Source organism: Trachemys scripta, chromosome 3, assembly GCF_013100865.1.
Source record: "Trachemys scripta elegans isolate TJP31775 chromosome 3, CAS_Tse_1.0, whole genome shotgun sequence".
NCBI lineage: Eukaryota > Metazoa > Chordata > Testudines > Emydidae > Trachemys > Trachemys scripta.
Window position 1 is genome coordinate 195,707,578 of NC_048300.1, and position 27,832 is coordinate 195,735,409.

The following is a 27,832-nucleotide window of genomic DNA, read 5'->3' on the forward strand; positions in this document are numbered from 1 at the left end:
ATTTATTTCATCCAACTATATTGTTTAATACTCCAGAATACACAGCAATTACATACAGAATGAACAATACATTTTTATCCTCCCTATGTTTTGCCGACCTTAAACAAGTGAAAAGACAGGAAGAAGGGAGGTATAAAATAACAAAGGGAATAAAACTTAGAAGCTAATAATAAAAGCCAGTTGTAAATGCGGAATAATCATTCAAAAAGAATGGTTCTAGTGGAGTCCCAAAGGATCTGTTCTTGGCCGGTGCTCTTCAATATCTTTATCAAAGATCTGGAAAAAAATCGCTGATAAAGTTTTGCATATGACACAAATGGCTGGAATTGTAAGTGAGAGTAGGTTAGTTAGGCAGAGTGATCTTTATCATTTGGTATACTGGGCTCACTTGCCTTTTAATACATCCAGATACAAGATCATACATATAGGGACAAGGAATGCAGGCCACACCTACAGAATGGGAGACTGTATCCTGGAAAGTAGTGACTCTGACCAGGACATAAAGGTTCTAGTGGATAAGCAGTGGAACATGAGCTGCTAGTGTGATGATGTGGCTAAGAGGGACTGACATCGTCCTTGGATGTATAAGCATCAAATAAGAGTACAGAGGTGGTGTTATCTCTATATACAGCATTTCTGTGACCATTAGTGTGATACCATTTCCAGTTGGGGTGTTCACACTTTAAAAAGGATAATGACAGATTTTGTAAGGGTTCAGAAAACAGTTACGAGAATGATTCTGGGAAAACTTCCTTATAGTGAGAGACTTCAGAAGCTCAGACTATTAGCTTGCCAGAGAGAATGTTAGGAAGTTACTCAATCATGGTCTGTAGGTACATGGGAAGATTTATGATTGTAGGGAACTCTTTAGTTTAGCTGGCAAAGGTAGGAAAAGATCCAATGGCTGGAAGCTGAAGCTTGATAAACTCAAGACTATAAATATGGCACCGGATTTTTTTTTTTTTTTTAACAAGTGAGAGGAATTAACCATTGTAACCACTTACCATGGGTGTAGTGGATTCTCTATCATGTGAAGTTTTAAAATCAACATTGGATGTCTTTCTAAAAGATGTATGGTCTAGGTCAGCTAGAAGTTATGGGACTTGCTACAGGAATTATTGGATGAAATTATCTGGCCTTTGTTATGCAGAAAGTTAGATTAGATTATCATAATTGTCCTTTCTAGCCTGAAAATCAATGCAAATAAAATTGCTGGGATTTCGAAGGGAGTTGGGCACATGTTCGGTTTCTTTGAAAATTCCCGCCTAGATGAATAGTAAACTCAAGGAATTCACAAGCTGAGAAGTGTCTGATAAGGGATGTAAAGAAGGAGGGAGATAAACTGTTTCAAATATATAATATAATTGAATAAATATAAGTGTGCTTTGATATTGGCACTGGTAAGTACTAGAATGACCACCTAAGCTGAGGCCCTGCTAACATAACCACAGTTCAGTGACTGACCACATGTAGCTCGACCAGACAGGAACACATTGTTTTTTAAATTGTTCCAGCTGAAATTGCTATAGGTTCCTTGCCCTAGATAGCCCATACTGAAGTTCTAAACAAGGGTGTGACACAATTTGTAACCACATTAGCTGTGGATGCAAGTAATGTAACTGCTTTTCTGTAACCAAGTCTATAACGATTTCAAACACTGCTACAAGTCCCAGAGTAGGAAGGACCTCATATAGCACACTTCATACCAAAGGCTCCCAAACCACAAACACACTCCCTGTACAATGCAACACAACAGTTTTAGGCAAGGTGTAAAAGATACCCTATTGAAATGAAACTAAGGTGGAATTTTACTTAGGCAGAAAATAATTGTCCAAACTGGCATTTGGCCAGTACACAAAAATTAATGCCATTACTCTTGTGCTGTTTTGAATGGAGTACAGTTCTTGTTTCTTTTAACATTTTTGAGTCTTCTGTGCTCCTAGCGGATGACTTTAGCTCTCAAGATAACCTTGATGACCCAGAACCTGGTGGATGGGATGCTACTCTAACTGGGGAAGAGGAAGAGGAATTCTTTGAATTGCAGATTGTGAAACACCATGAGAGTGAGGTAAGCAAAAGCACAGCCCAGAATGCTTAAAATCAGGAGTCTTCTCATTTCTTTAACCTCTTCTTAACCGGGCTTGTCTACTGAGCGAGTTATTCCAGAATAACTATTCCTCTTCCAAAGTGGATTAAGATAATTCACAATAAGGCACTCTTTTATTCTAAAATAAAAGCGTTCATACATGGAGTTAATCTGTTTTTAATTCATACCGTACCTAAATCTGGATTAGTTTTCATGTGTAGGCAAACTCTTACCTAGACATCACAGGAGTGCATCTAGACTGACATAACAAGTATACAGCTCTTGTACTTTCTAAGGCTGATTGTTTTTAAATTGTTCTCTAAGAATGGAACTTTATTATATTCCCCCAAAAAAACTACATTAAAGTGGAGTTGCAGTTGTTTGGGTGCCTTAACTGTGCATTTCCATAGCTTAACATGTTTTGATTTCTTTTCAATTTAACCTTAACTCTGAATTTCCTGGTTTTGGGATAATTGCAACATTCCTGTAACTACCTTTTTTTTTTTTTAAAGTTTTAAATTACTGGTACTTACTCTAAACTTTAACTCCAACTTAACACAGTTGTTTTTGTCTGGGAATTTCCTCAGACTTCTAAAATTATTAAAAAATTTTTGCATGCACTTTAAACAAGAAACCCAAAGAGAGTGCTGCCATGTGATATTTCTAATTATTTGAAGATACGTAGTATCAACTTTCAATAATTTTATTTTTATTTTATGAGCAGGGAAATTCCTTTTTTTCCCTCAAGCCTAATAGGATTTCTGTATTTTACGAATATTTTTAACACTGTTCAGGCAAAATATTTCTCAGCTATCAAGCAAAAAATGGGTGTTTTTAAGTGAAGTATACTGAAATTTGTCTCCCAAAGACTCGCGTTGTAATCAGTTCTGCTCTTTCTGAAGTGTTTTCATAATTAGCAAGATTGAATGGTCCTGTCCTCTTAAAATGTATAGTCAGAAATCTAGGAGGTTTGTAGCTCTTTTTCAAAGAGAAATGGTCTTGAGTTTTAAAGAAGTTTCAATTCTTCTTTGGGTGCTGGTCCCTATGTGTGTTCGACACTTGGGTGCGCATGTGCCTGAATCCATACATTCTAACAAGCAATGTCAGTTGGCCTGCACATGCGCATTAATTCTCCTCGTGCTCCAGACCAAGGGCATAAGAGGCAGTATTGACCGACACCTCTCCAGTTCCTTCTTACCCATCGCATGCCCTGACTCAGAATCCCTGTGTCCATAGATTTCTCCAGCTTTTCTTTGATAGCCTGTAATAGATATTGTAAATAGTTTTATAGTAGTTTAGTTAGCTAGTATAGCTTGTTCTTTCCCTATACCAGAGACACTCTCCCTGAGATCTGGGGCTATGCCCAGAGCCTCAGGGTTCAAGAACTGTCTCTTGCCCTCACTCCTTCTCCATGAGCACTGATCACCAACACTGTCTCTGCTACTTGGGTAAGATGCACATTCCGGCAAAGTGCAGCATCTGTTGCTCGTTTCCATCACAACCATGTGAAACTTATGACCTTCACTTAAGGAAACACCTTATGAAGAAGGCAATGAGACCTCACTCTGATCCAGGCCACGGAGACACGCACGCATGCTGTACATTGGCTCCATCAGATGAGCAGTGCCCCCGACATAAGCTTAGAAGCAGAGTCTACAGATTCTAAGCCCAAGGACTCTTCCACGGCTTCCCGTAAGAGTAGGGGGCACTTTCATAGTTGCAAGGACAGGCCCCTGTCCAGGTGTGTCCATAAGATATCCCTCCCAAAGCCCATCCAGGCTGGGTGAGCCTTCGTTCGTGGATCCTATAGGTCCAGGATTTTGGAAGTCAAAATGTGCAAGAAAAAGGATCTGTCACTGGCTCTGGCTTTGAAACACAAGGACTGACATCGGTTGGTTCCGTCCAGAAGTGCTGGAACTAACTCTTCATTGATACCAGCCTTCCCTTTAGAGGACAACCCAACTACAATTTCCTGGTTCTGACCATTGAAATACCCAAAGTGCAGGACATACAGACACCTACACAATACCAGAGGATATATTCCTCCCTTACCCTCAGCCTCCTCTCTCCAGCCCAGTCCGCCAGAGGAAAATTGCTTTACAGGAGGACAGAACTGTTTTGGTGACACAAGAACCATCCCCTCTCTACCCCATGGGCAGGAGCATCCACCCTCATATACTGTCCACCTCACCAATGAGGAGAGAGCAGTTCTCAGACTCAGATGAGTCAGGCACCCCAGCCAGTCCATCTCCTCCTAGAGATCTGAGCCCTGATAGAGAGTCGAGGAGACCTGGATGTCATCCTCCCAGATATTACTTCCCCGGGGACCGCTGGTACCCAGTGCTGTGAGGTCTCCCCCATCTGATTGATCCCTCCTTTTGGTTTTATTGGAGCTCGTGGAAACTCTGTGGCAGAAACCCCAGATCCGTCCAGGAGTCTACAACACCTCTCCTCGGCACCCACCAGATCTGTCACAGTATGAGGAGGAGGTGGACACTGATTCGGATCCACAGGCATCAATGGGAATCTCATCCTAGCTCCAAATGAAGCTGTCACTCCATCCTCACTATCTCTGCTGGACGACCATAGGCATACCAGGAGCTACTGCAGAGGATAGCCAATGGCCTCCATATAACACTGGAGAAGATCCATGATTTCCAATACCATCTTCTGGATATTTTGTAGGCTGCAGGTCCAAGCAAGATGGCGCTATCATGGAGCCAGCGATAGTGGTCTGGCATACCTCCACCTCATGAGCCCCCATGCCTAAGAGGGCTGAGAGATACTATTTTGTCCCTGCCAAAGAAGCTGTATGTCTTTTCTCCCACCCAGCACCCAAATCCCTGGTGGTACAGGCAGCCACAAAGAGAGCAAGGTTACAACATCCCAACACTCCGGCTCACCAGGGCTCAAAGAGGTTGGACGTTTTGCAGGAAAAAAGATCTTTTCCCCTACAAGCCTACAACTCATATCGCGAACTGTCAGGCCTTGTTAGCAAAATATGATTTTAACAATTACTCCAGGCTGGCTGACTTTAAGGACAAGCTTCCCCCTGAGTACAGAGCCCAATTTCAGTCTTTGATAGAGGAAGGCAAGTTGTTGGCAAAGGCATTTCTTCTAGATGCAGTGGATACTGCATTCAGAGGCTTGGCCACTGGTATAGTTGTGAAGCATGAGTCTTGGCTTCACTCTTCAGGGCTCCCCAAGGAGGTTCAGAACGCCATACAGGTTCCGCCTTTTGACAGGCTAAATTTGTTTAATGGAGATCGGATGAGTCCCTACACTTGCTGAAAGACTTTCGGTCAACTCTACACTCCATGGGAATTTACACCCCAGCCCTGAGGAGACAACACCAGAGGCAAATGTATAGGCCAAGACCAACCTCTCCACAGACATTATACAACCCACATCCAGCCACATCCCCCGTAAACATCAGGCTTCAGAGACCTCAATTTTCAGCTACCATAAACTCTGCCTATTCTCAGCCACCAATTAAGGGCTACTTTTGACGCCTCAGTTGATATCCTTCACTGCTATAGATGCCACCTACCTTTACCCACTTTATCTTTGGGGGCCATCTCTCACTTTTCACCCACAATTGGGACTCTATCACAACTGAGGATTGGGTCCTAGAATTTGTCCACTAAGGATATTCCATAGAGTTTCTCTCTCTCCCACCCCACAAATCCCCTTCCTGATCCCCTTCAGGGACTACTCTCATGAAGTGATTCTTAAACAGGAGGCAGACTCCCCCCTTCAACAAGGGGCAATAGAATGAGTGCCATCTTAGTATCAAGAAAGTTCCTTTGGTTTCTAGTGGATCGGGAACGTTTCCAGTTCATAGTCCTTCCCTTAAGACTAGCAACAGCACCCAGAGTATTCATGAAGGTCTTCTCTGTGGTTGCAGCCCAAATGAGATGTCAGGGTACACAGTTTTCCCGTATCTTAACAATTGGCTCTTAGCAGGCGGCCCCAGCCAAGATGTCAGATCGGCGACTTTGTTCCTGCTCCATCTTCTAGCAGTGCTGGATATCTGTGCAAAGAAAGAAAAGTCTGTTTTATCACTCACACGGACAACAAAGTTTGTCAGAGCAGTCTCTATTTCAGCAAGAGCTTTCCTCCCCAGAGAAAGATTTCAGTTAATGAGCAATCTGATAGCACAGATTACCAAGGACTATGGTCAAAGTATGCCTTTCTCTTTTAGACACATGGTCTTGTGCACTTATGTGACACCATTCACCAGACTTCATCTACAATGCCTACAGGTCTGGCTTTGGTTGGTCTACTCACCAGATGAGGATCACACCAACACCAGAGTGACCATTCCCATCAGGATCATGGCCTGTCTTACCTGGTGGTTAAATCCAGAACAAGTGACAGTAGAAATCCCCTTCAGCGCTCCTGCCCCCAGTCCACTTTCCAACAGATTCATCCCTTATGGGTTAGAGTGCTCACATGAACAACCACACCGTAAAAGGTACCTGGACCCCACAAAAGGCCAGACTGCACATCAATCTACTGGAACTGAGGGCAGTCTGCTAAATCTGCTTATACATTTACTTCTATATCCAAGTAACATCAGACAACAGCAACATGGTCTTTTACATAAACAAACAGGGCAAAGCAAGATCTCTTCCTAGAAGCAGTCAGGCTTTGGACTGGTACATCAGAAACCACATCACCATCCAAGCCACATACCTTCCAAGTGCTCAAAACTCTTTAGCAGACAGACTGAGCAAACATTTCTCTGCAGACCCTGTGTGGGGAACACCTCAGTTGGGCTGCGAAGGGATCCCAATGGACAGGAAATTTCCACTGTACTGCTCCAGAGGAGCTATGAGTCACTCCCAGGGCAATGATCTCCTGTTGTCATGGCCAGAAGAACTTACATATGCCTTTCCTCCTATTCCCCTGCTACCACAGGTCTTGAGAAAGATCCATCACAACAGTGCCAGAGTTGTTCTTGTAGCACCTAATTGGCCCAGACAGTTTTGGTTCCCAGAACTTCTGAGAATGTCAGTCCCTCCTCCTATCAGGATCCACCCCTTTTCAGATCTCCTTACTCAGGAAGAAGGCAGAATCAGACCCTGCAATCCAGACCCACTCCACCTCATGGCCTGGTGTTTGTATGGGCATCAAAACTAGAACGTTTTTGCTCAGCACCCCTCAAAATAGGAATGCTACCTAACTAAATGGAGATGCTTCTCTATCTTGGCTCAGCATAATCAGCCTTCTCCCAGCTTCATAGATGTCCCAGTTGTTTTAGATTCTCCTGTTTTGTTTTGTTTTTTTAAAAAAAAACTCAGGTTTTTCCATTAGCTCACTGCAGGTTCATCTTGCAGCGATCAGTGTCTTCCTTCCTCCAGTAGATGGACATTCCATTTTCACTCACCCAATGACAGTGAGATTCATGAAAGGGCTAGTCAGGATTTTTCCACTAGTGTTCAAACTTACACCTCAGTGGGGCCACAATCTTGTCCTGTCTACGCTCACCAGACCTCCATGAGAACCCTTGGCAACATGCCCTATGTCAGAAGTTGGGAACCTTTGGCACGCGGCTCGCCAGGTTAAGCACCCTGGCGGGCCGGGCCAGTTTATTTACCTGCTGACGCGGCAGGTTCAGCCGATCGCGGCCTCCACTGGCCGTGGTTCGCTATCCCGGGCCAATGGGGGCGGCGGGAAGTGGGATTTTTAGTTGCTATTTCCTCAGCCAAAAGATCGCGGAAGATGGGAATCCTCATGGCAGACCCACTCTATACTGTTTCTCACAAGGAAAAAGGTCTCTTTTCACCACCACCCTAAATTCCTGCCCAGTTATTTCTGAATTCCATGTCAACCAGGCCATCCACTTATCTGTTTTCTTCCTGAAACTCCATGCCTCTGCTGAAGAGAGCAACCTTCATTCCCTTGATGTTGGACATGCCTTGGCATTCTACCTGAAAAGGACCAAACCTATCAGAAAATCACGAAGGCTATTTCTCGTCATAGCAGAAAAGTTGCAAGAACAAGCTCTATCCTCTCAGAGAATCTAAGTGGATTTCTGAGGGAATCATTGAGTTCTACCAATTAACTCCTATTCTTCCAACCGATGGGGTAAGGGCACAATCCATGAGAGCACAAGGTGCTGCTACAGCATCCCTGCAAGAAGTACCAATACTGGACATATGTAGAATGGCTACCTGGAGTTCCATTCACACATATACAAAACGTTTTGTACACTAGTTCAAGCGGATACAACAGTGGAAACTACAGTAATTCAAGCATCTTTTCTGCCAGGATCCTCGCACCCTCCTCAGTCTGAATACTGCTAGTCAGTCACCCATGTGTGGAACAAGCATAGGGACCAGCACTCGAAGAATTGGAGGTCACTTACCTGTAACTGGATGTTCTTTCAGATGTGTGGTCCATGTCTATATTCCCCTCCATCCCCTTTGCTTCGGATCCTACTGGATTCACAGTAAGAAGAACTGGACAGGCGTCAGCCCACGCTGCCTCTTATGCCCTGGGTCTGGAGCATAAGGAGAGCTGCTGCACATGTGTGAGCCAATGGACACTGTTTGTTAGAATTTATGGACTCAAGCGCATGATGTGCATGCACACCTACATGTGGAATACAGTTAGGGACCACAGATCTGCAAGAACTTGCACTTACAGTTAAGTAACCTCCATTTTTAAACTCGAATATCTTTGTTGGTAGACCAATGTTGATTGTAAAATGACCTCTTATAAGATAGATGTTTGTTTTTACCAGTTCTAGGTGAACTGGAAATTTTTTGAATTAAAATTTATGTATTCGAGGAGATGCTTTTTTTCCTTTGCAGGTGAAAGTAGAAGCCTCCTGGGATTCCACAGTCCATAACTGCCTTCAGCTCAGTAAGGGAACAGCAACAGATGAAAGAGTTTTCCTTATTGTGAGAGTGACAGTCCAGCTCAGCCACCCTGCAGAAATGCAGCTAGTGCTACGCAAACGTATCTGCGTTAATGTCTACGGGAGACAGGTACATCTTTTAAAACCCTCCAGTGAGTTTTAACTCCCTGTCAAAGTGATGAGAGACCTGCGGCAAAGAGCTTTTGACTTGCTTGACACCAGAGTTCAGTAATTCCTGGCCCCCAGTCCTGTGCTCAGACTCTTAGAATCATAGAATATCAGGGTTGGAAGGGACCTCAGGAGGTCATCTAGTCCAACCCCCTGCTCAAAGCAGGACCAATCCCCAACTAAATCATCCCAGCCAGGGCTTTGTCAAGCCGGGCCTTAAAAACCTCCAAGGAAGGAGATTCCACCACCTCCCTAGGTAACGCATTCCAGTGCTTCACCACCCTCCTAGTGAAATAGTGTTTCCTAATATCCAACCTAAACCTCCCCCACTGCAACTTGAGATCATTGCTCCTCGTTCTGTCATCTGCCACCACTGAGAACAGCCGAGCTCTTAGTCCGTGCCTCACTTCACTGCAGCATTTTAACACTGGTGTGCCCCTTGTTTTGGTGGATTTGATAGGTTACCAACATCAGGTTGCAGGGCTGCCCGGGGGGGGGAGGGGGCGGCGGCAGGGAGAAGTGGGGCAATTTGCCCAGGGGCCCCCATGAGAATATAGTATTCTATGGTATTGCAACTTTTTTTTAATGGAAGGGGCCCTCAAAATTGCTTTGTCCCAAGCCCCCTGAATCCTCTGGGTGGCCCTGTCTGGTTGAGATGGAGGTGCATATTTTTAAATGTTTTATGGGAGCTGTGTGTTTGTAATTCTGAGCCTGACAGGTGTCCCTTGAGGAAAAATGAAATTAACAGTGGCCTTCTAAAAAGAGTCTTTAAACAAACTCTTAGCCAGAAGCATCTAACAAAAAGAAAAGTGTCCAGTTCTCCTCTTGATGTAGTTTTTCTTTGGCTAGATACATTTGTTTGACATGTTGAAGTGGTCTGGGTCCATTTTGTAGAAGCTTTGAAAATACCAAAATAATTTATACATTAATCTTTAGTTCCTCTTCCTCACAAGTCCTGCTGGGGGCTAGACCTGGAGAATCAAGAAGGTGGGATGCTGCATTTCACCCATCCTCAGCAGCTTCAGCTCTGTACTTTGGTACACCGTCATAAAGATGCATTAGAAATAGCAACAACCAGCTGCTGTTTTGATTCCTCGTGTTTACTTGATACTGATTTGCTCTGTCCTGTGTGGCAATAACTAGAGCAGGGGTCAGCAACCTTTCAGAAGTGATGCGCTGAGTTTTCATATATTCACTCTAATTTAAGGTTTCGTGGGCCAGTAATACATGTTAACATTTTTAGAAGGTCTCGTTCTATAAGTCTATAATATATAACTAAACTGTTGTATGTAAAGTAGATAAGGTTTTTAAAATGTTTAAGAAGCTTTAAAATTAAATTTAAAATTAAATTAAAATGCAGAGCCCCCCCAGACCCGGCCAGGACCCAGGCAGTGCGAGTGCCACTGAAAATCAGCTCGCGTGCCGCCTTTGGCACGTGTGCCATAGGTTGTCTACCCCTGAACTAGAGGCTTCACGTTGCTAGTAGTCTGTGTGATAACTTCAGTGTCTTGGAAAATTATTTAATTTTTTTTTTCATAGCTTTTGTATGACGCTGCTAAATACTGGAGAGAATTTTTGTTTCAATATCAGTAGTATTAATCTGGTGAATAGTCTCTCTAATCCCAATCATTTTACATTGGCTAGAGTTTAGTAGGGGTTATCCTCATGGCCAGGAGCTCATGTTTTGTAGATTAGTGAAATTTGTCTAATTTGCCGATGTATCCTAAGTGAAAACTGAATTATGTTTTCCCCATCAGTAACGTTCACTACATCTGTTTCTGGATACTGACCTCTCTCCCAGTCTGAGACATTTAGGGGTATGCTAGCAGCAGTTGTGTACACGTTGCCGTCTATGGCTTCTCAGAACAAGAGTCCTACTTGATCTTTTATTTTCTCCATTTGACCTGTTCTGCCATGATGGAAGGTGCAGGGGGAGGAACAAATGGAAGGCAGGAGCTCGATGAATGGTCTCATTCAGGGAATGATCCCTGAAAATCTTCATTCCTTGATGAAGATGGTGGGAGCAGGGAGAATTCTGCTCAACGCTGCCCCAGAGGCAGAGTCAGAGTGAGGCCAGAAGGGGCATGGCCAAGCTCCAGGCAAAGCCCTGTGGACACAACTGAGCTGCTGACAGTATTTGGAGGAAGAGAGGCACAGCACTAGATGTCTGACTAGGTGTGAAGTCATTCCCAGAAAGGAAACAGTGAAGCAAATTTTCCATTACCTAGAACTGGGGGAAACCCATTTCACAGAAATCATTTGCAGGCTCCATTTATCATACAGATTGTATTGAGTCTCCAACCATGCCGATTTCAACCGCAAGCCGAGTCTATTTGCCAGCACAAAAATTCAGCCTTCTCACAAGGTTTTTTTAATCCCCAGTGATAACCTTTCCAGGCTGTTCAGCATCTTTCAGTGACTCATCTCTGCATTAATTCAAGAATCCAATTCTTAACCCTGCAACGGCACCAAGTCCGCATAAACAATGACAGTGCCCTCTTAAATCATTCTTCATAACGATCTCTCTGGTCAAGAATTTAATGTCTGTACATGTCAATATTCAAGAAAAGTCACCCTGGGCTCTCCAAAAAAAAAAAAAAAATCTAGAACCAGCCAATCCCTTGTTTTCTAGTTAAGAGGTCACCTTGCTGTGTAGAAAGATAATCCCCTTTTTACATCTGTAATGAAGACAAAAATAACTGATTTCGTCTTTATTTGGACTAAAGTCCTTTGAATGTTGCCTGCCTGCTTTGTCTGTTCTGTTATTTGCCATATACAAACATTTGCTTTTGTTGAAAATATTATTTTAAAACAGTTTTTTTTTTAAAACTGAAACAACCGTTTTTTTCTCTTTTCCTTCTTCCTCTATAGGGTTTTGCACAGAGCTTCCTGAGAAGAATGTCTCACCGAAGTTCCATTCCTGGCTGTGGAGTCACCTTTGAGATAGTCTCTAATATTCCAGAGGTGAATAACTAGGAATTGAAAATATCTGAAACTGTCAAAGGGTCACCAACTTCTTGAAATCTCACATCTGTTTGAATATTCATTGCCTATTGTTGCTACAGCTAATAACTAAGATTCCTAGAACAGAAAGAGATTAGACAAACTGGTTTTTTTCCATGTTGCGCATTTGGCAGCAATCTGCATTGTTTACCCTGTGCAGTCAGTTTTCCCTCCTTGTTTGTGTGGGTCTTTCATTCAGCAATGGGGAAGAGAAATATTGTAAGAAACCTTGTCCTGGGATCTGGGAACAGGTTTAGTACCTGACTACTTTTACTTTTTTTTTTTTTTTTTTAAATAGAATCTAAATTTCAAGTTGAGGCTGCCCCTTAATAAATAATGCCTTGCTTTAACCCTTCAAGCACTGAGCCTTGTCATGCTTTCCTTCATTGCCTCCACTCTTGCCTTCGTTCGGTCAAAACAGATACCCAGTAACAGCCTCCAAGAAAGCACTGCGAGAGACAGACACCTCTCACACCCGAAGTGTGTCTGAAGCTGTAGTCTCTGTTTTGTCAACTTTCTTCGTTTTATTTCCCTTCATATGATAGCTTAGTATGTTGTAGGGAGCAGGCAAAGACCCAAATGTGGCTGACTTTAGTGTTATAAAATATCTGAAGACAGACATTTTACTCCTGGGGGAATTCTGTGCACAATATAGAAAAATTCTGTATATTTTACTTGTCAAAATAACACAATATAATCATGCCAGTTTCAATTATTTTGGTAATTTATTTCAAAATACCGGTCAGCAAGTATGTCTGTAACAATACAGAAAACAAAAAAGATTAAGGAAATGTTTTTGACAAATAGATTCCTTACTAGGTATATTAGTACAGAACTTTGAGTAATAATTCATTTAAACTACAATACAGAACCGTATTTCCCACACCCCTCAGAAGCAGTGCGAAGGCTTGGGAGAGTCGGGGGGAATGGAGGAGCTGAGAGAGAGGGAAGTAATTGCTGGGAAAGAGCCTGGGAGTGAACCTGGAGGGTTGTGGGGTGTGGGTGGGAGAAGTATGGAACAGGTTTTTTGTGGGGGAGGGATTGTTAGGGAGTTGGGGAGCTTTTCCCATGCAGACCTGGGCTGACCTCAACACCTCTCATTTAATCAGGCACATGTGTCCCAGTCCCCGTTTGGCCTGCACCCCAACTTCCTCCTATACCCATGTGGCCCTGCACCCCCACTCAATGTTGTCACGCCACTAGCTCCTGTGTCCCCCCCCCATTTTGTCACCCCCCCCCCCCCCAATAGCTCTTCTGAACTCCAGTCTGTGTGATCACCACCACCCCACCCCCAGCAGCTCTGGGTGCCCTGCTCTGTCTCCCTCCCCCCATCCCATGCCTGCTCACCTGGCCCTGCAGGCAGGGCATTGTGAGGAAGGCAGCATCTGCCCCCTCCCTCTCCATGGCTGGCTGCTCCAGCATGTGAGCCAGCTGTCCTCTCTTCTGGCACCACATTAGCCCCTGGCGAGCAAAAGGTATAATTGAAGCCTGACCGCTCTTGTGGCTTCCCTTCACCTCCTCGAGTCCCCGTCAGAGTCAATTATTCTGCAGGGGGGAAAATATCTATGAGAGATGTTGATGCTGCGCTTGCGCAGTGGCGCATGACTAGCATTTACATTGCTTGATGGTGATATCTCCCCATTAAACTCTGCTGACAAGAAAAGAGAACCATAACCAGCGTTTACAGCTGAAGGGTTCGACTCGTCAAACACAACAGGAGCACTCATCTATGTAACTCATCTAGGGTTCGACTCGTCTATGCTGCAGGAGCTCCTAAAAAGTGTTTGTTGGGGATTCCTGCATGTGCTGCAGAAGTAGATTAATTTCTTATCTATTTAAGGGAGGATTCCATGTTGAATCAACATCATCCATTTTTTCAAAGCCTTCCTGTGGTCTGTACAGGAAAGAAATGTATTGTTTTTTGGTTGGTTGGCTGTATTTTCGGTGGTTGTTTTTTTTAATTGGAAATATTTCCTTTAAACTAGGCAGCCTTTCTTTCCTTCTTCCCAGGATGCTCAGGGAGCTGAGGAGCGGGAAGCGCTAGCAAGGATGGCCGCTAATGTTGAAAACGCAGCTTCCGCTGACTCAGAAGCCTATATTGAAAAGTACCTGCGGAGTGTGCTGGCAGTGGAGAACATTCTCACCCTGGATCGTCTTCGCCAGGTGTCTTTTTTTTTTTTTTCTCCAGTGCCAGAGTTGACAGCAATAAATATACTGACTGAGAACACTGTTGTGATAGAAATCTTTTTATAAGTGCATGCAATGACTTAATAAACAAGAGGGTCACTTCTGTATATGGCTCAGCTCTTCAGAGTGTTCTGTGACACACATCCAAGGAAGCAAGTGCAGGAAGCTCTTTAGTTACTCCTCCTAAATTGTATGCAATACAGATGAGATTGAAGGCTTGATATCAGTTTCACTGTCCATTCTGTGTTTTAAAACACACTGTGCACTGCCAGAATTGTATTTCAAAAAAGATAGTTTTGTGTGGAGTTGGCTTTAAAATTAAACCCAGCGTTTCAGAAAGCAAGTTTTCTGAAGTGATTAGCAAACCTTGTGTCATCTTGTAGGTGCTATGTGTTGGAGTAACCAAGCCTGTTCTCTCAATACGTGAGACATTGATTAGGTTAATCGTAAGTATTGTAACTTGATCTGTTTACCAGGAAAAACGCAGGAGAGGGACACATTTCTGGAAAATTGTATTTCTGGGTATAAGTTATACAAGGAAGAGATAAAGTCATCCAAAACAAATCTGAGCATGTGCTCGCCCCCTATAAATTAACAATAAAGCGTGCTGCACTCTTAAGTATTGAAAGCAAGTTCTCCGTCAAATATAATTACTGTAAAGGATTAAAATAAGAGCTCAGCTAGGAAAAGGAGTCTTACTGTTCACATCTGTTAGAGATATAGCCCTCTCATAGATACAGGGCTATAGATGCTCAGTGACCTTCTAAAGATTATATAAAATTCTAGCCTACCACTGAGCAAACAGTTACTAGTGGACCAAACTTGCCCACTCCCTGTAGACTTCCTACTATCGGCATACTATATGAGACATTAAAAATTAAATTATGAAGTCTCTTGCGTCTATGGTGCATTAGGGCTATATAGAAATATTTTCATGTACTGTATATGCAAAACTACACTTGGATCACGGTTTACATGCTTGTAAAGTGTTTCTTTGTCTTGACTGGTCTGCAGGAGGTTGCGGTGAAAGAGCAGTTAACGGGGAAAGGAAAACTTAACAGGAGGAGTCTGAGCTCTCCCAATGTCAATCGGGTAAGTATGCCCCAGTTGCATCAATCGATCCATAAGGAGGGCAGACCATACAACTGACAGGGCCCTAAGCTGTCCAGATGGAAGAATAAGACGATGAGTTGCCTCTGGTCTGATCCCCCAATTGCACCATTGGTGGTGGCGGAGATAAGCCAGCACGTGAATTCCTGAGCAGAGAGAAAATCCAGAAATTTCCATATCCTGATCACATAGGCTAGTGTTCTAAACATCCAGACTATGTAAAAATAGCCATGTGACGTGTACTTCTGTATACACTACTCTTTTTTGAAACACGGAAGGTTTTTCATCCACTTATCAAGTTAATACTTTGTGCTTACAACTCTTTTTGTCTGAAGATCTCAAGGCATGTTATAAATACTAATACTAATGAATTAAGCCTCATACATGCCTGAGTTGTAGAGATTATATTTTCTGTTTAACACATGAAGGAGATTTTGAGATTGACCAAGATCACACAGGAAATCTGCGGCAGAGCTAGGGATAGAACCTAAGGGTCCAATCAGTGGAAGTTCTGCCACAGACTTCAGTGGGGACAGCATTTCACCCTAAACCGCTTGACTCCCAGTTTTGTGCTATAACTGCAAGGCCATCTCTCCTTCTCTTATGTATTTTCAAGACACATTTATTAGAGGTACTTAACATTTTGCAGAAACTACTGTGTTTTTACTTTAACCATTTCAGATATCTGGAAGCCGTCAAGATTTAGGTCCCCCGTACAACCTTGGCAGTCAAAAGGTAAATATTTAAAGCAATTTGTGGCCTTTGAAGAGACGATTAGGGAGAATCTCCTCTTCCTTTTTGTGGTGTGTGGCCCCAGAATCAACCCCATCACTGACTATAAAAATATATCATTGGGACATGGTTCAAAAGTAATCTTGTTTAAAGATCAAAGAATTACTTTTGAGAGACGTCGCAAGGCCTAGATAGACGACAGGGCCTTCCCATGACCTGCACAGTTCGTGTGTGTGCGCGTAAATATATATGTATATGCATATGGAGAATAGAAGGTGAGAAAGGAATTTTAATGCATAATGCAATGGTGTGAAGAAATCGAGTTTTCATATACGGTCTAGTGTCGATAGTTAAATATCTGTTCCATGTAGGAAATGCTAAAACATCTGCAAGTAATGAATTGCTTATAGCCGCATCCATAGAAATGTCCCACAGTTTCTCATTAAAATACTGTACTTCATTTAAGCATTGAGAGAAAAATTCATTATCTGAATTTTCACTGTTTTTGTTTCCTCCTCCCTCCCCACCTTCCTCTCATGATATCCCACATTGCATGCTTCAGAATTCAAAGGTCCCAGCAGAGGTAACTAATGCATTAGGTCCACCTAATGAGTGAGATAAAATTATTATCCCACTATAGTTACTATATTGTTCTTACTTTAAATTCCTTTGCTTTAAAATATTTCTGCGTTGAAAATACAGCCATTATGTCTCATTTTCATAAGAACGGCCATACTGGTCTCTCTAGTGCCCAATGCCCAGTACTTCAGAGGGAATGATCCGAACATGACAATTATCGAGTGATCCATCCCCTGTCATCCACTCCCAGAGCATGGGGTTGCATCTCTGACCATCTTGATGGACCTATTCTCCATGAATTTATCTAGTTCTTTTTTGAACCTAGTTTTGGCCTTCACAGCATCTCCTGGCAACAAATTCCACAGTTTGACTGTGTGTTGTGCCTTTTGTTTCTTTTAAACCTGTCACCTATTAATTTCATTGGGTGACCCCTAGTTCTTGTGTTATGAGAAGGAATAAATAACACTCTCCATACCATTCATGATTTTATAGACCTCTGTCATATTCCTGCCTTAGTCATCTCTTTTCCAAGCTGAAAATTCCCAGTCTTTTTAATCTCTCCTCATACGGAAACTGTTCCGAACCCTTAATCATTTTTGTTGACCTTCTCTGTACCTTTTCCAATTCTAATCTATCTCTTTAGAGATGGGGTGACCAGAACTGTATGCAGTATTCATGGTGTGGGCATACCATGAATTTATATAGTGGCATTATGATATTTATTGTCTTATTATCTATCCCATTCCTAATGTTTCCTAACACTCTGTTTGACTGCCAATTCACAGTGAGCAATGTTTTCAAAGAACTATCCACAATGACTCCAAGATCTTTCTTGAGTGGTAACAGCTCATTTAGATCCAATCATTTTATATGTGTAGTTGGGATTATGTTTTCCAATGTGCTTTACTTTGCATTTATCAACATTATTTGTATGGGCCATTTTGTTGCCTAGTCACCCAGTTTTGTGAGATCCCTTTGTACAGTAACTGTTTGCTGCCTGTTTTGGGCTTAACTATCTTGAGTAATTGTGTATTGTCTGCAAATTTTGCCACCTCACTGTTTACCTGTTTTTCCAGATCATTTAAGAATACGTTGAACAGCACAAGTCCCAGGACAGATCTTTGGGGGACCCTGCCATTTATCTCTCTCCATTGTGAAAACTAACTTTTTATTCCTACCCTTTATTTCCTGTCTTTTAACCAGTTACTGATTTATGAGAGGATCTTCCCTCTTATCCCATGACTGCTTACTTTGCTTAAGAGTCTTTGGTGAGGGACTTTATCAAAGTCCTTCTGAAAAGTCCAAGTACACTATATCCGCTGGCTCACTCTTTTGCGCATGTTTGTTGACCCACCTCAAAGAATTCTGATAGATGGATGAGGCATGATTTCCCTTTACAAAAGCCATCTAGACTCTTCCCCAACAAATTATGTTCATCTGTGTGTTCGTGCTACACTGATGCCAATGAGTAACTCCATCGAAAACAACGGTGTTATATCAACATGAAACCGTTGTAACTGAGAGGAGACTGAGTCTGTTGGATGCATCTTTCTTTTTATGTTGTCACAAAGCTCCAGCTGTTCAGGTACAGCTGTTTCATAGTTTCGTAGAAATGTGTAATTTGTGGTGTGGTGAAGTGATCCACAGGCCTCTTCTTACTGGTTGAAACTAACTAGATGGACATGAAACAAGCAAATGTGTTACAATCCTGTAATGGCAGCTGGGCAGTGAATTAGAAGACATCACAGGTCTTTTCTACATCTAACCTCTGTGATTCTGTAAGGTTTCCATAGAATAGTCTTTCATTGTTAGTATCCAGGTGGCTCGCTCTCCCCCACCCTCACCCACTTTCACTGGGCTGGGGTAGGGGCTTGGGGTGCAGGAGGGGGTGAGGGCTCTGGGGTGAGGTCAGGGATGAGGGGTTTGAGGTGCAGGAGGGAGATCCAGGTTTTGGGGGTGGCGCTCGGGGCTGGGGTTTGTGTGTGAGGGCTCTGGGCTGCGGGGGCAGGCTCTGGGCTAGGCCTGGGGATCAGAGCTTTGGGATGCAGTGGGGCGCTCAGGGCTGGGGCAGGAGGTTGGGGTGCAGGAGGGGTCTCAGGGCAGGGGGTTGGGGCTCGGGGTTGGGATGCGGGCTTACCTGGGGCAGTTCTCGGTGAGGAGAGGGGGGGCTAAGGCAGGCTGCCTGCCTGTCCTGACACCGCGTTGCGCATGCCCCAGAAGCAGCCAGCAGATCCGCCGCTAGTAGGTGGGGGGACAAGAGGTTCCACATGCTGCTCTCGCCTGCCACAGTCACTGCCCCCCCCAGCTGGAGTGTGGAGCCAGTGCTTGGGGCGGGGTCAGTGTCTGGAGGCCCATGGCCCCCCACCTAGCAGCTGGACCTGCTGGCCGCTTCCGGGGCGCAGCGTGGAGCCAGGACAGGTAGGGGACTAGCCTGCCTTAGCACTGCTGACGGAACCTTAAATGGCCCAGTCAGTGGTGCTGACCGGAATGTGGGTAGTGACGTTTTTTAGAAATGCATTCAAAATTAGCTGTGCATACCGACATCGCAGGCATGCACAGATTTTTACAATGGGCGGCTTCTGAAGAGTTAACCCTCTATCGCCCCTTTGACCGAGACCTTTATTTAAAATCTGTTTAGGGGAATCACTTGTGGGCTTCATATTTTTTTAACGATGCATTATAGAATTAAACCATCCAGTCAGGATAGGGAGGAGGGAGACACTACTGTCCTAACATCAAAAGACAATAGTTACTCCAGCTTTATACCCTGATAACAGAGCTGCATTTGGTCCCATCTCTGTCTTTGAGTTATATCTGCTTGCTTTAGAGAGGACAAGCCAATTTTCTACTACAGAGTTGATATGGTTTTGGGGGAGAGAGAGGAATTCTATTATATCTTATACATCAATACAAGTGCCAGATGAGTTATGATTTTAGAATCTTTCACTGGTCATATAAGATACAGCTGGATTTTTAGATCCCAAGTCACTTGCAACGGCTGTTAACTCTGGGTGTTTTTTTTGTCTTGTAAATTGAGCAAATTGGATATGGAGTCAATGAGAGGGACCAAATATGGAGTCTGACCATATTACAGTCATTCCTCTGACTATAACCACACAGTGATAAAATTCTTTACAAGTAGGCCCTAAAATATGTTGTTAATGATATCCATTCTATCCTGGTCGTGTCTGTCTCCCTTTGAAATCTGTGGGAAGCTGCCACCTATGTTGTATCTCAAATGCGTGTGGGAAGGCAGGGCCACTTGAGCCTAAACCCCAGTTGGCACCAGTGATAGTTCTCTAGGTTGTATCAAAATAGATCAGTGCAAATTAGTGCACTCTCCTATTTATTACAGCAGACAGGGATAGGAATGGGGCTATGGTAATATTTAAAAACTGCGACTACTTTTTCGTAAAGTTCTTTCTGAAAGCCTTGGATAGATGAGATACTAAGGCTTTCGTTTCTGTGGTCTAGTGGCAGCATTTTAACAGCCTGCCAACTGGGGAAAAATAGTTGAGGCTGGTGAAGCCTAGAGAACACTTTTAGGAAATAACTCTCAATATCTGCTACAAGACTCCTGTGCACCTTGGGGCTGACTCCAAATAAGCTTCTTAGAATTCTTTCTGGAGGATAGAGTGCTACATTGTCGAGTACCAGACGAGAAGAAAGAAAGCAATGGGAAAATATTCCAGAAATCAGTGGAACATTTTAGAAACAACCCTGTATCAAAACATGGCAGGGAACGTGTGTTCTTCCAGTGGCCATTTTTGATTTGCTAAATTAAGTCAGTTGACCTTGGTGTTCAGTCATTTGGCAGTGACCATGTACTATGTACATGGAGCTACAGCTCCTTCAGACAAAGGATGTATCAGCACTTTCCCCTTCCCCTGCCATCCTTCTTGATGGAAACTAAAGTTTCACGGCCCTGAGTCTAACCAGTTGGCATTAGTTACAAATTTAGATGTTTCAGTCAATAAATGTACAAAACAAGTGAGAGCCATGTCTAATAAACATACATGAAACTTGGGAACTGCATCAAGTTAATATATAACATACTCTTGCATTTTTTCTGTCCACGGTACAAATCTCTAAATAGCTTTTGGTCACTGAACAAGTTTATATTCATATTGTATAGGTCTTTTCCCTTCCATTGACAGTTGAGCATTCTTTCCCCCCTCCTTTTACCTCTGTACTCTTTGGGGAATATTATTTGGTCCCTTGGGTTCTGTTATCCACTCTATACTGATCTGTTCTGTTGGCAATACACCTCTTAATTCTCTGACCATTAGAGTAGCTCCACCTGCCACTAGAATATCTCCTCTTGGATGGCTTGCTGGCTTCTCAAAGTCAATGGGTCATAGTCATCCTGATTAATCTTGCCTCGTGTCCAAAACTGGGGTATTCTTTCCTCTCTCTTCTTACACATGCTCACTGCTAGGAACTACTATTCTTCAAATACTTGTACATGTGGATGCCATTCTAGGAGCATGTGCCTCCCCACGATCCTGAAGGCATAAAGGATGGAATGGGCCCAAATGCCTCTCAGTTTCTTCTTATCACCTATGGCAGTGAGACAGAACTTGTCCACCTGCTACCCCTTAGCACTTTTCTGTTAGTTAGAAGCAGTTGAGTTCTTAACATTTCACTTTATTTAGCCCATTGGCAAAATAATAGAAATAGTGTTTTAGAAAATCTGAGACTCTTCAGTACTGAAGCATTGACCTTATAGCTGTGGCACAATTTCCAGGCTTTAAGTCCTGCTCTTCCTATGAGGCAGCAATGCCCCTGAATGATGGGCATTCTAAAGGCCTCTTTTGCCTTGGAGAAGACCCCATTCCTGACAAGTGCTCCATCTGTAAAACTTTCTCCAAATGGATCCAGAAAGCCTGAGTCACTTGGATGAAATTATTTCTATTGGAGCAATCAATGAAGGGCACTTTTGACTCAGAGAATCATGAGTTGAAAGATGATTCAGCTATTCATAAACTGCATTTGGCCAACGCTCTGATAAGCTATCCCTGGTACCTGTGTCTCCATAGCTACCAAAAGGCCTCATACCTTGTCTAGAGGTAGCAAATGATCAGTACAGACCTCCATGGGTCAGTCAGTTGCTCCTGCTGACTGGCAGAAATGAGCACTATTCTAAGACCCAAACATAGCATCAATCACCTTTCCTGGTACCATCAAAGCACAGTTCCTTCTTCAAAGCCTGACCTGCAACCTGGATCAGTTCTACTGCCTGATGCATGCGCTTTGGCACTGGCACCGTGGCAATTGAGTTCTGGCCTCAACCTTTCTATATTGGTACCAGCTACCTCATTACCATCTGCACTGATGATGTTCTCACTGGTGTGAGAGATGAGACCCTCACTGGCCTTGATCTCTATGGTACCCCTTTCCTCAGTACCGCCTTCTTCAGTACTGTCTGTATTTACAATTTCTAGAGACCTAGTTATCATGCCTGAACTAAAATATCCTCTTAACTAAATAAATTAGCCCCACCATCTCACATTAAATCATGATCTACTAGGGCCCAAGCAACCTCACTGGCATTCTTGAGGAAAATTTCTGTATCAGAAACATGCAGGGCTGCCAGTTAGAGGCTCAGTGCATGTTGTTATTTAGCACTCATTGTTACAGATGTTGGATCTGGTGTCCAGTTTGGTAAGGTGGTCCTGCAATCTTTATTTAAGTAGGACTCCAAGCTCCCACCTCCTTAGGGCGATAAATGCTAGCTGATCACCTAGGGTGGGATTTATGTGGACAAAAACTTGAAAAACAATGGTCACTTATGGTAACTGTGGATGTTTGAGATGTTGTATCCACGTGGATTCCACAACCTGTCCTCCTTTCCCACTACTGTGGAGTTTTTTAGCTTTGGGGTTCTGTATTGGCAAAGGAACTAAAGCAGTTGGGCCTGCTCCACCCTTTATGCCTTTGGGGGTGGAGGGCGCAAAAATCTGTGGTGAGCAGACATCGTACCAAAGTGCACATAGGGTGCATGCAAACTTAAATGGGATCCAAGTGAACAGAACTTCTCTAAGAACACTTACTGTACAGCAAGTCATTTTTCTTCTCCAACGTCTTCCTTCCTTTAGTGCAGGCCCTCTCTAGATCCTGCCACTTAATATCTCCACATTTCATCCCTATCTGCAATGCTAAAACACTAACCCGTTCTCTAATTACTTCTCTCCTTGACTGCTGGGTTTCTGCCATAATCCAGTTTCTTTTTCTTCCATCTCTCTTCCTTTCAGTGTATAGAACACAACAAGCAAGGCCATCTTCGTTTCTTGCTGATCTTATCTCCTGTCATACTACTTGAACCTATGCACTAGCTTTCCCTTCAGCCCAAAGATCAAGGCTGTCCACATCCATCTATTCTCATTATCTCCTGCTCTCCCTCTCTTTCATGCAAACTTCACTCTTGAATGCTACTTTAGAAGGCCACAAAGTCTTCCTAGATTTTTGGGTTAAAAGATGCCAGTATGATCATCTAGTCAGACCTATGCATTATGATAGAATTTCACTCAGTGATTCTTGCAATTAGCCCTCAGTGGTTGTAAGCGGACAAAGGAGTCTGCCAGTGTCAATGGGAGCTGATGATGCTCAGCCTCTTGTGAGATTGGGCATTCAATTCAACTGAAAACATTTTGGGGCATGGGTTCTATCCTTAGTTTTGCACATTCTGCGTACTGCGAAGCGTTGTATATGCTGGCATGCTGTACAAGTATGAGCAGACTCCTACTCTGCGCAATACTTTTGAAAATATAAACTTACTTTTCTTCTAGGGTCGATGGGAGAGCCAGCAAGATGTATCCCAAATTTCAACACATTCTGGTAGTGGGATGACCCCGTCTGATACATCTTTGTCAGGCTCTGCTCAGCAGAACCATTCTAATGATCCAGGTAACAGCTTTCCCAAAGCTAAATCGGCTGTGGGAAAAGTTTAGAGTGAAACATTCTATTTGGAACCCCCGGAGAAAAGGGGGCGGAGGTAGTCTCTCTGAATGTACAGTTGGAATTTTTTTTTTTAAAAGAATACCTATTGAGTTCTACCATTGTGCTCTGTACTGTGCAAACAGACACTGAGCATCAGTAAGAACTTGACATTCACTGTCCTGAGTATCTGCCCTAACCGTTGTCTTTCTTTACTTGGATATGGGGAAACTGCAGTTCTGCAAACCCTGGCGGCAGGGCCGGCTCCAGGCAGCAGCTTCTCAAGCAGGTGCTTGGGGCGGCCGCTCCGGAGAGGGGCTGCAGGTCCAGGTATTCGGCGGCAATTCGGCGGACGGTCCCTCACTCCGCCTGGGAGTGAAGGACCTCCCGCCGAATTGCCGCAGCAGATCGCGATCGCGGCTTTTTTTTTTTTTTTTTTTTGATTTTGGCTGCTTGGGGTGGCCAAAACCCTGGAGCCGGCCCTGCCTGGCTGGTATGCAAAGTGTTCAGTAGTGCCCACTGTTTGTGAAGACACTGTCCTTGCCTCCAGAAGCTTACATTCTTAAATAACAGACAAAGCAATTCAGACACATAGTAATATACCATATGTTATGCAAGTAAAATTGCAAAGGCTGCAAAGCTACCAATGTATTAGAAAATAACGAAGAAAGTGCAGATTGGGGCGAATATTTTGCATATAGAGCCCAATGTATAATGGAAGAGTGCAGTGATAAAGTTGTCTGTTTTTATGTACTGGTTATAACTGGTGTTTCTCAAGGGGGATGAGCAGAGTGATAGCAGTAGAGTAAAGGAACAGATGTGAGCTGGGAGAGCTGCATGACCCTGGTTATGTACCGATGCAGTCAAGATTACTTAATTCTAATCCATGTTGCTATTTCTAGGGTGTGATTTAGTAATCAAGTTTACCTTGTTAAAGTTTTGCACTTGCGTAGTAATATTTTATCATCTGTGTGGCTTGTTTCTGGATTTTTAAATTCTACTACTGCAATTCTTAAAGCATTTAGTGTTTCCAAATCCTTGTATGTATATTAAGTCTTGGCATCCTATGTAAGAGAGGGAGCTCTTATCCCTGTTTTACAGAAGGGCAAACTGAGCCTCAGAGAGTTTGTGACTTGCCCAAGATCACACATTAATTCAGTGGAAGAGCTGGAAATAGGAACAGGAGTCCTGACTACTAGTCCTTTGTTGTTCTGACCTCTAGTCAACTCCCTCCCTGGTGCTGATTACAACATTAGAAGGTTCATAGATTTTCTATTGTGAAAGAACTGCAGCTGTTGATCACACTTTTTAAAAAAAAACTTTGTTGACAGGACTCAGTAGCCTGGCTGCCTCCTACCTGAATCCAGTAAAATCCTTCGTGCCTCAGATGCCAAAGCTGCTTAAGTCTCTCTTTCCTGCTAGAGATGAGAAAAAGGGCAGGCAGACCTCTCCTCTTGCCCAGCAGGTAAAAAATACATACACATACACATACATACATACACCCACCCCCCAATATTGTTGAGCACTGTTATAATGACTTGCTGGCAGAAAGCTGTTTTGTATGTTGCTGCAGGGCAAACCAAGCTTTTAGTCATAGTAAAAGCTTATATGATACATTTCCCCTCCACAGTATCCAGAGATAGTGGAGCTGTTTTAACTTATTGATACTCTCAGCCCACTTGGCTTTTTTAAAGTGCCAAGTGCGCTACTAATGTGATTTATGGTAATACCACTTGCAGCAACAATAGTAAAATTTATGAAGTGCACTTAGTGTTGTTTGTCTATTGCCAAGTGGAAAATGTAATTCTATTTTTAATTCCTGATTTCATTTCCCATCACCCACCCTTTAGCACCTTTTCCCTCCGACTTGTGCAATGTACTTGGAGCAGTAGTTTTTATTTCTATCCCAGTCTATTCCACATGCCAGAGATGCACCTCATCTTTTTCATATGCTTGTAAGTCCCCACCTGTTCCAGATTCAGCCCTTGTGCTCCAGGTAGCCACCAATGCATAGTCAAATATCAGAAAACACTATCCTTTATTTTAGATAGAGACAGACTTGTTGAAAATGAGATCTTCAGCTTTACAGGCACTATCTTATTTTATATAAATAGCTGGAGTTGTTTAAAAAAAAAAAGCCTCTTCATTGTGTGTGACTCATGTAGTATGGGAGAATTTGCAGGAGTGAAAAGAATAGAGTTCTGTGTATTTATTTTAAACAAAAACCTGGAGCCAGATCTTCAGTTGTTATAAATCAGTGAAGCTCAGTTTGGCCTATGGTCTGTTAAGGTACTTCTGTAATGCAAAAAAAATAATCCCATGGTAGCGAGACTCAGAGCCCAGGTCTACAGACTCAGGCTCATGCTACAGCACTAAAAATAGCTGTGTAGACGTTCCGGCTCGGGTCCGAGACCCACCCTACTTACCGGGATTCAGAATCTGAGTTCCAGGCCGAGCAGGAATGTTTTCACGGCTATTTTAGCGCTGTAGCATGAAAACCACAAGACTGAGTCCATAGACTCAGGTTCTGAGATCCCTGATGCAGGGTTGGTTTGGTTTGTTTTGTTTTTTCAGTGTATACATACCCTGAAGTTGGAGGGCTCTGTTGTCCCCTCAGATTTGGTGCTTCAGGCGTACACTGTCAGGTAGCTTAGAACCCCAAATTTAGGTTCAGTTTGAAAATACGCATGGACAGGTAGTGAGGGTGTGTGAAAAGATGTATACTATAGAGACAAGGTGGGTGAGGTAATATCTTCTATTACCTCGCCCACCTTGTCTCTGTAATATCCTGGGACAGACACGGTTACAATGACACTGCGTACTCTCACTTTCAGAAATGTTTTCATGAATTTTGTTTAACTTCCATGAAAAGCTTTTTGTGGTAGGGATTCAAACATTCCTGAGAAATGGAAAATCAGAAAGTGAAATTAACCACATTCTTGTCTTTGTTCGAGCCTAGAGAAATACAGCAAGGAAGTGAAGAGCATAAACTGTGGAAAAATACATTAAAATATTAAATATTCTTTCTGTTTTAACAATCTTAGATGATATAAACACAGATAAGGATGTCTTTAAAAAATAACCTTTTTAATGAGAATGTTCCTTTAAGCAGTCACATTGCATAATGTGTCTTTTCTCCCTAAAATAATGAAAACAAAAAAAACCATAGTTTACTCCCAGTTTTTATCCTAATAATGATGTTTCCACCTGTACACTACCTTTCATCCAAGAGTGTTGAAGTGCTTTACAACAGCCGTGGCAAGGGGATAACCACTCTGATTTCACAAAAAGAAGAATAGGAGTACTTGTGGCACCTTAGAGACTAACAAATTACCTGGCTGTAAAATGGGGATAATAAAACTTGGAGGGCCACATTTTTAAAAGTATTTTAGGTGCCTAAAAATGTAAATAGGTGCCTAGTGAGATTTGTAAAGATGCCTAAGGGCTTGTATGCTCAGAGGCACTCAGGAACGTTAATCTGAATTAACTAAAGGTGTGTATTTTAAATGGGTTAAACTCCCTTAAATCCCTGTGTGGACAGTCTCATTCAGAATTAAAGATAAAATAGCTAAATTAAACTGAACTGAATTAAGGTCACTTTAATTCTCAATGAGAGCAGGGCCGGTTCCAGGCACCAGCTTAACAAGCAGGTGCTTGGGGCGGCCAAGGGAGAGGGGCGGCACCTGCGGCAATTTGGGGGCGGCAGGTCCCTCACTCCCTCTAGGAGCGAAGGACCTGCCGCTGCCGATCGCGGCTTTATTTTTTTTTCGCTTGGGGCGGCAGAAATGCTGGAGCTGGCCCTGAATGAGAGTGTATACACAGTTCAACGAAGCCACTTAAAATTCACACCTTTAATTAATTTGGATTAATTTTCGAGTGTGTCCCTGGTTAAACAAGCCTTAAGTGAATTGCCTGAAGTTGCACTGAATCAATGGCAGAGTCAGAATTAGATCTCAGAAGTCCCAGTTTCCTAACTCCTACTCAAGTTTCTTGTCTGCACTCCCCCCCACAGATCAAGATCAGTTGATTACATTATTTGTTTGAAGTCGTTTTTTTCAACTATAAAGCCAGCAGTTTAAAGAAGCTTTGCATTTAAATTATAGCAGAATAGAAGTGCTCAGATACCCCAGTGATGGGCGCAGCACAGGGACTTGAATGTGAGA

At 43.1% G+C, this 27,832-nt stretch overlaps 1 protein-coding gene across 3 annotated transcripts in view; it reads left to right on the forward strand.

The window, feature by feature from the left end:
- The window catches only part of KIF13B (kinesin family member 13B), a 187,619-nt gene that overhangs the window by 136,723 nt on the left and 23,064 nt on the right, over nucleotides 1–27,832 (forward strand). For 2 of the 3 annotated variants that reach the window (XM_034766725.1, XM_034766728.1), the window contains exons 30-37: nucleotides 1,944–2,068; nucleotides 8,908–9,084; nucleotides 11,994–12,086; nucleotides 14,136–14,288; nucleotides 15,327–15,404; nucleotides 16,104–16,157; nucleotides 23,522–23,639; nucleotides 25,001–25,134. In XM_034766725.1, the coding sequence (XP_034622616.1) occupies nucleotides 1,944–2,068; nucleotides 8,908–9,084; nucleotides 11,994–12,086; nucleotides 14,136–14,288; nucleotides 15,327–15,404; nucleotides 16,104–16,157; nucleotides 23,522–23,639; nucleotides 25,001–25,134 (932 nt within the window). The remainder of the gene's footprint in view (nucleotides 1–1,943; nucleotides 2,069–8,907; nucleotides 9,085–11,993; nucleotides 12,087–14,135; nucleotides 14,289–15,326; nucleotides 15,405–16,103; nucleotides 16,158–23,521; nucleotides 23,640–25,000; nucleotides 25,135–27,832) is intronic. The other variant, XM_034766726.1, reaches the window with a different exon arrangement.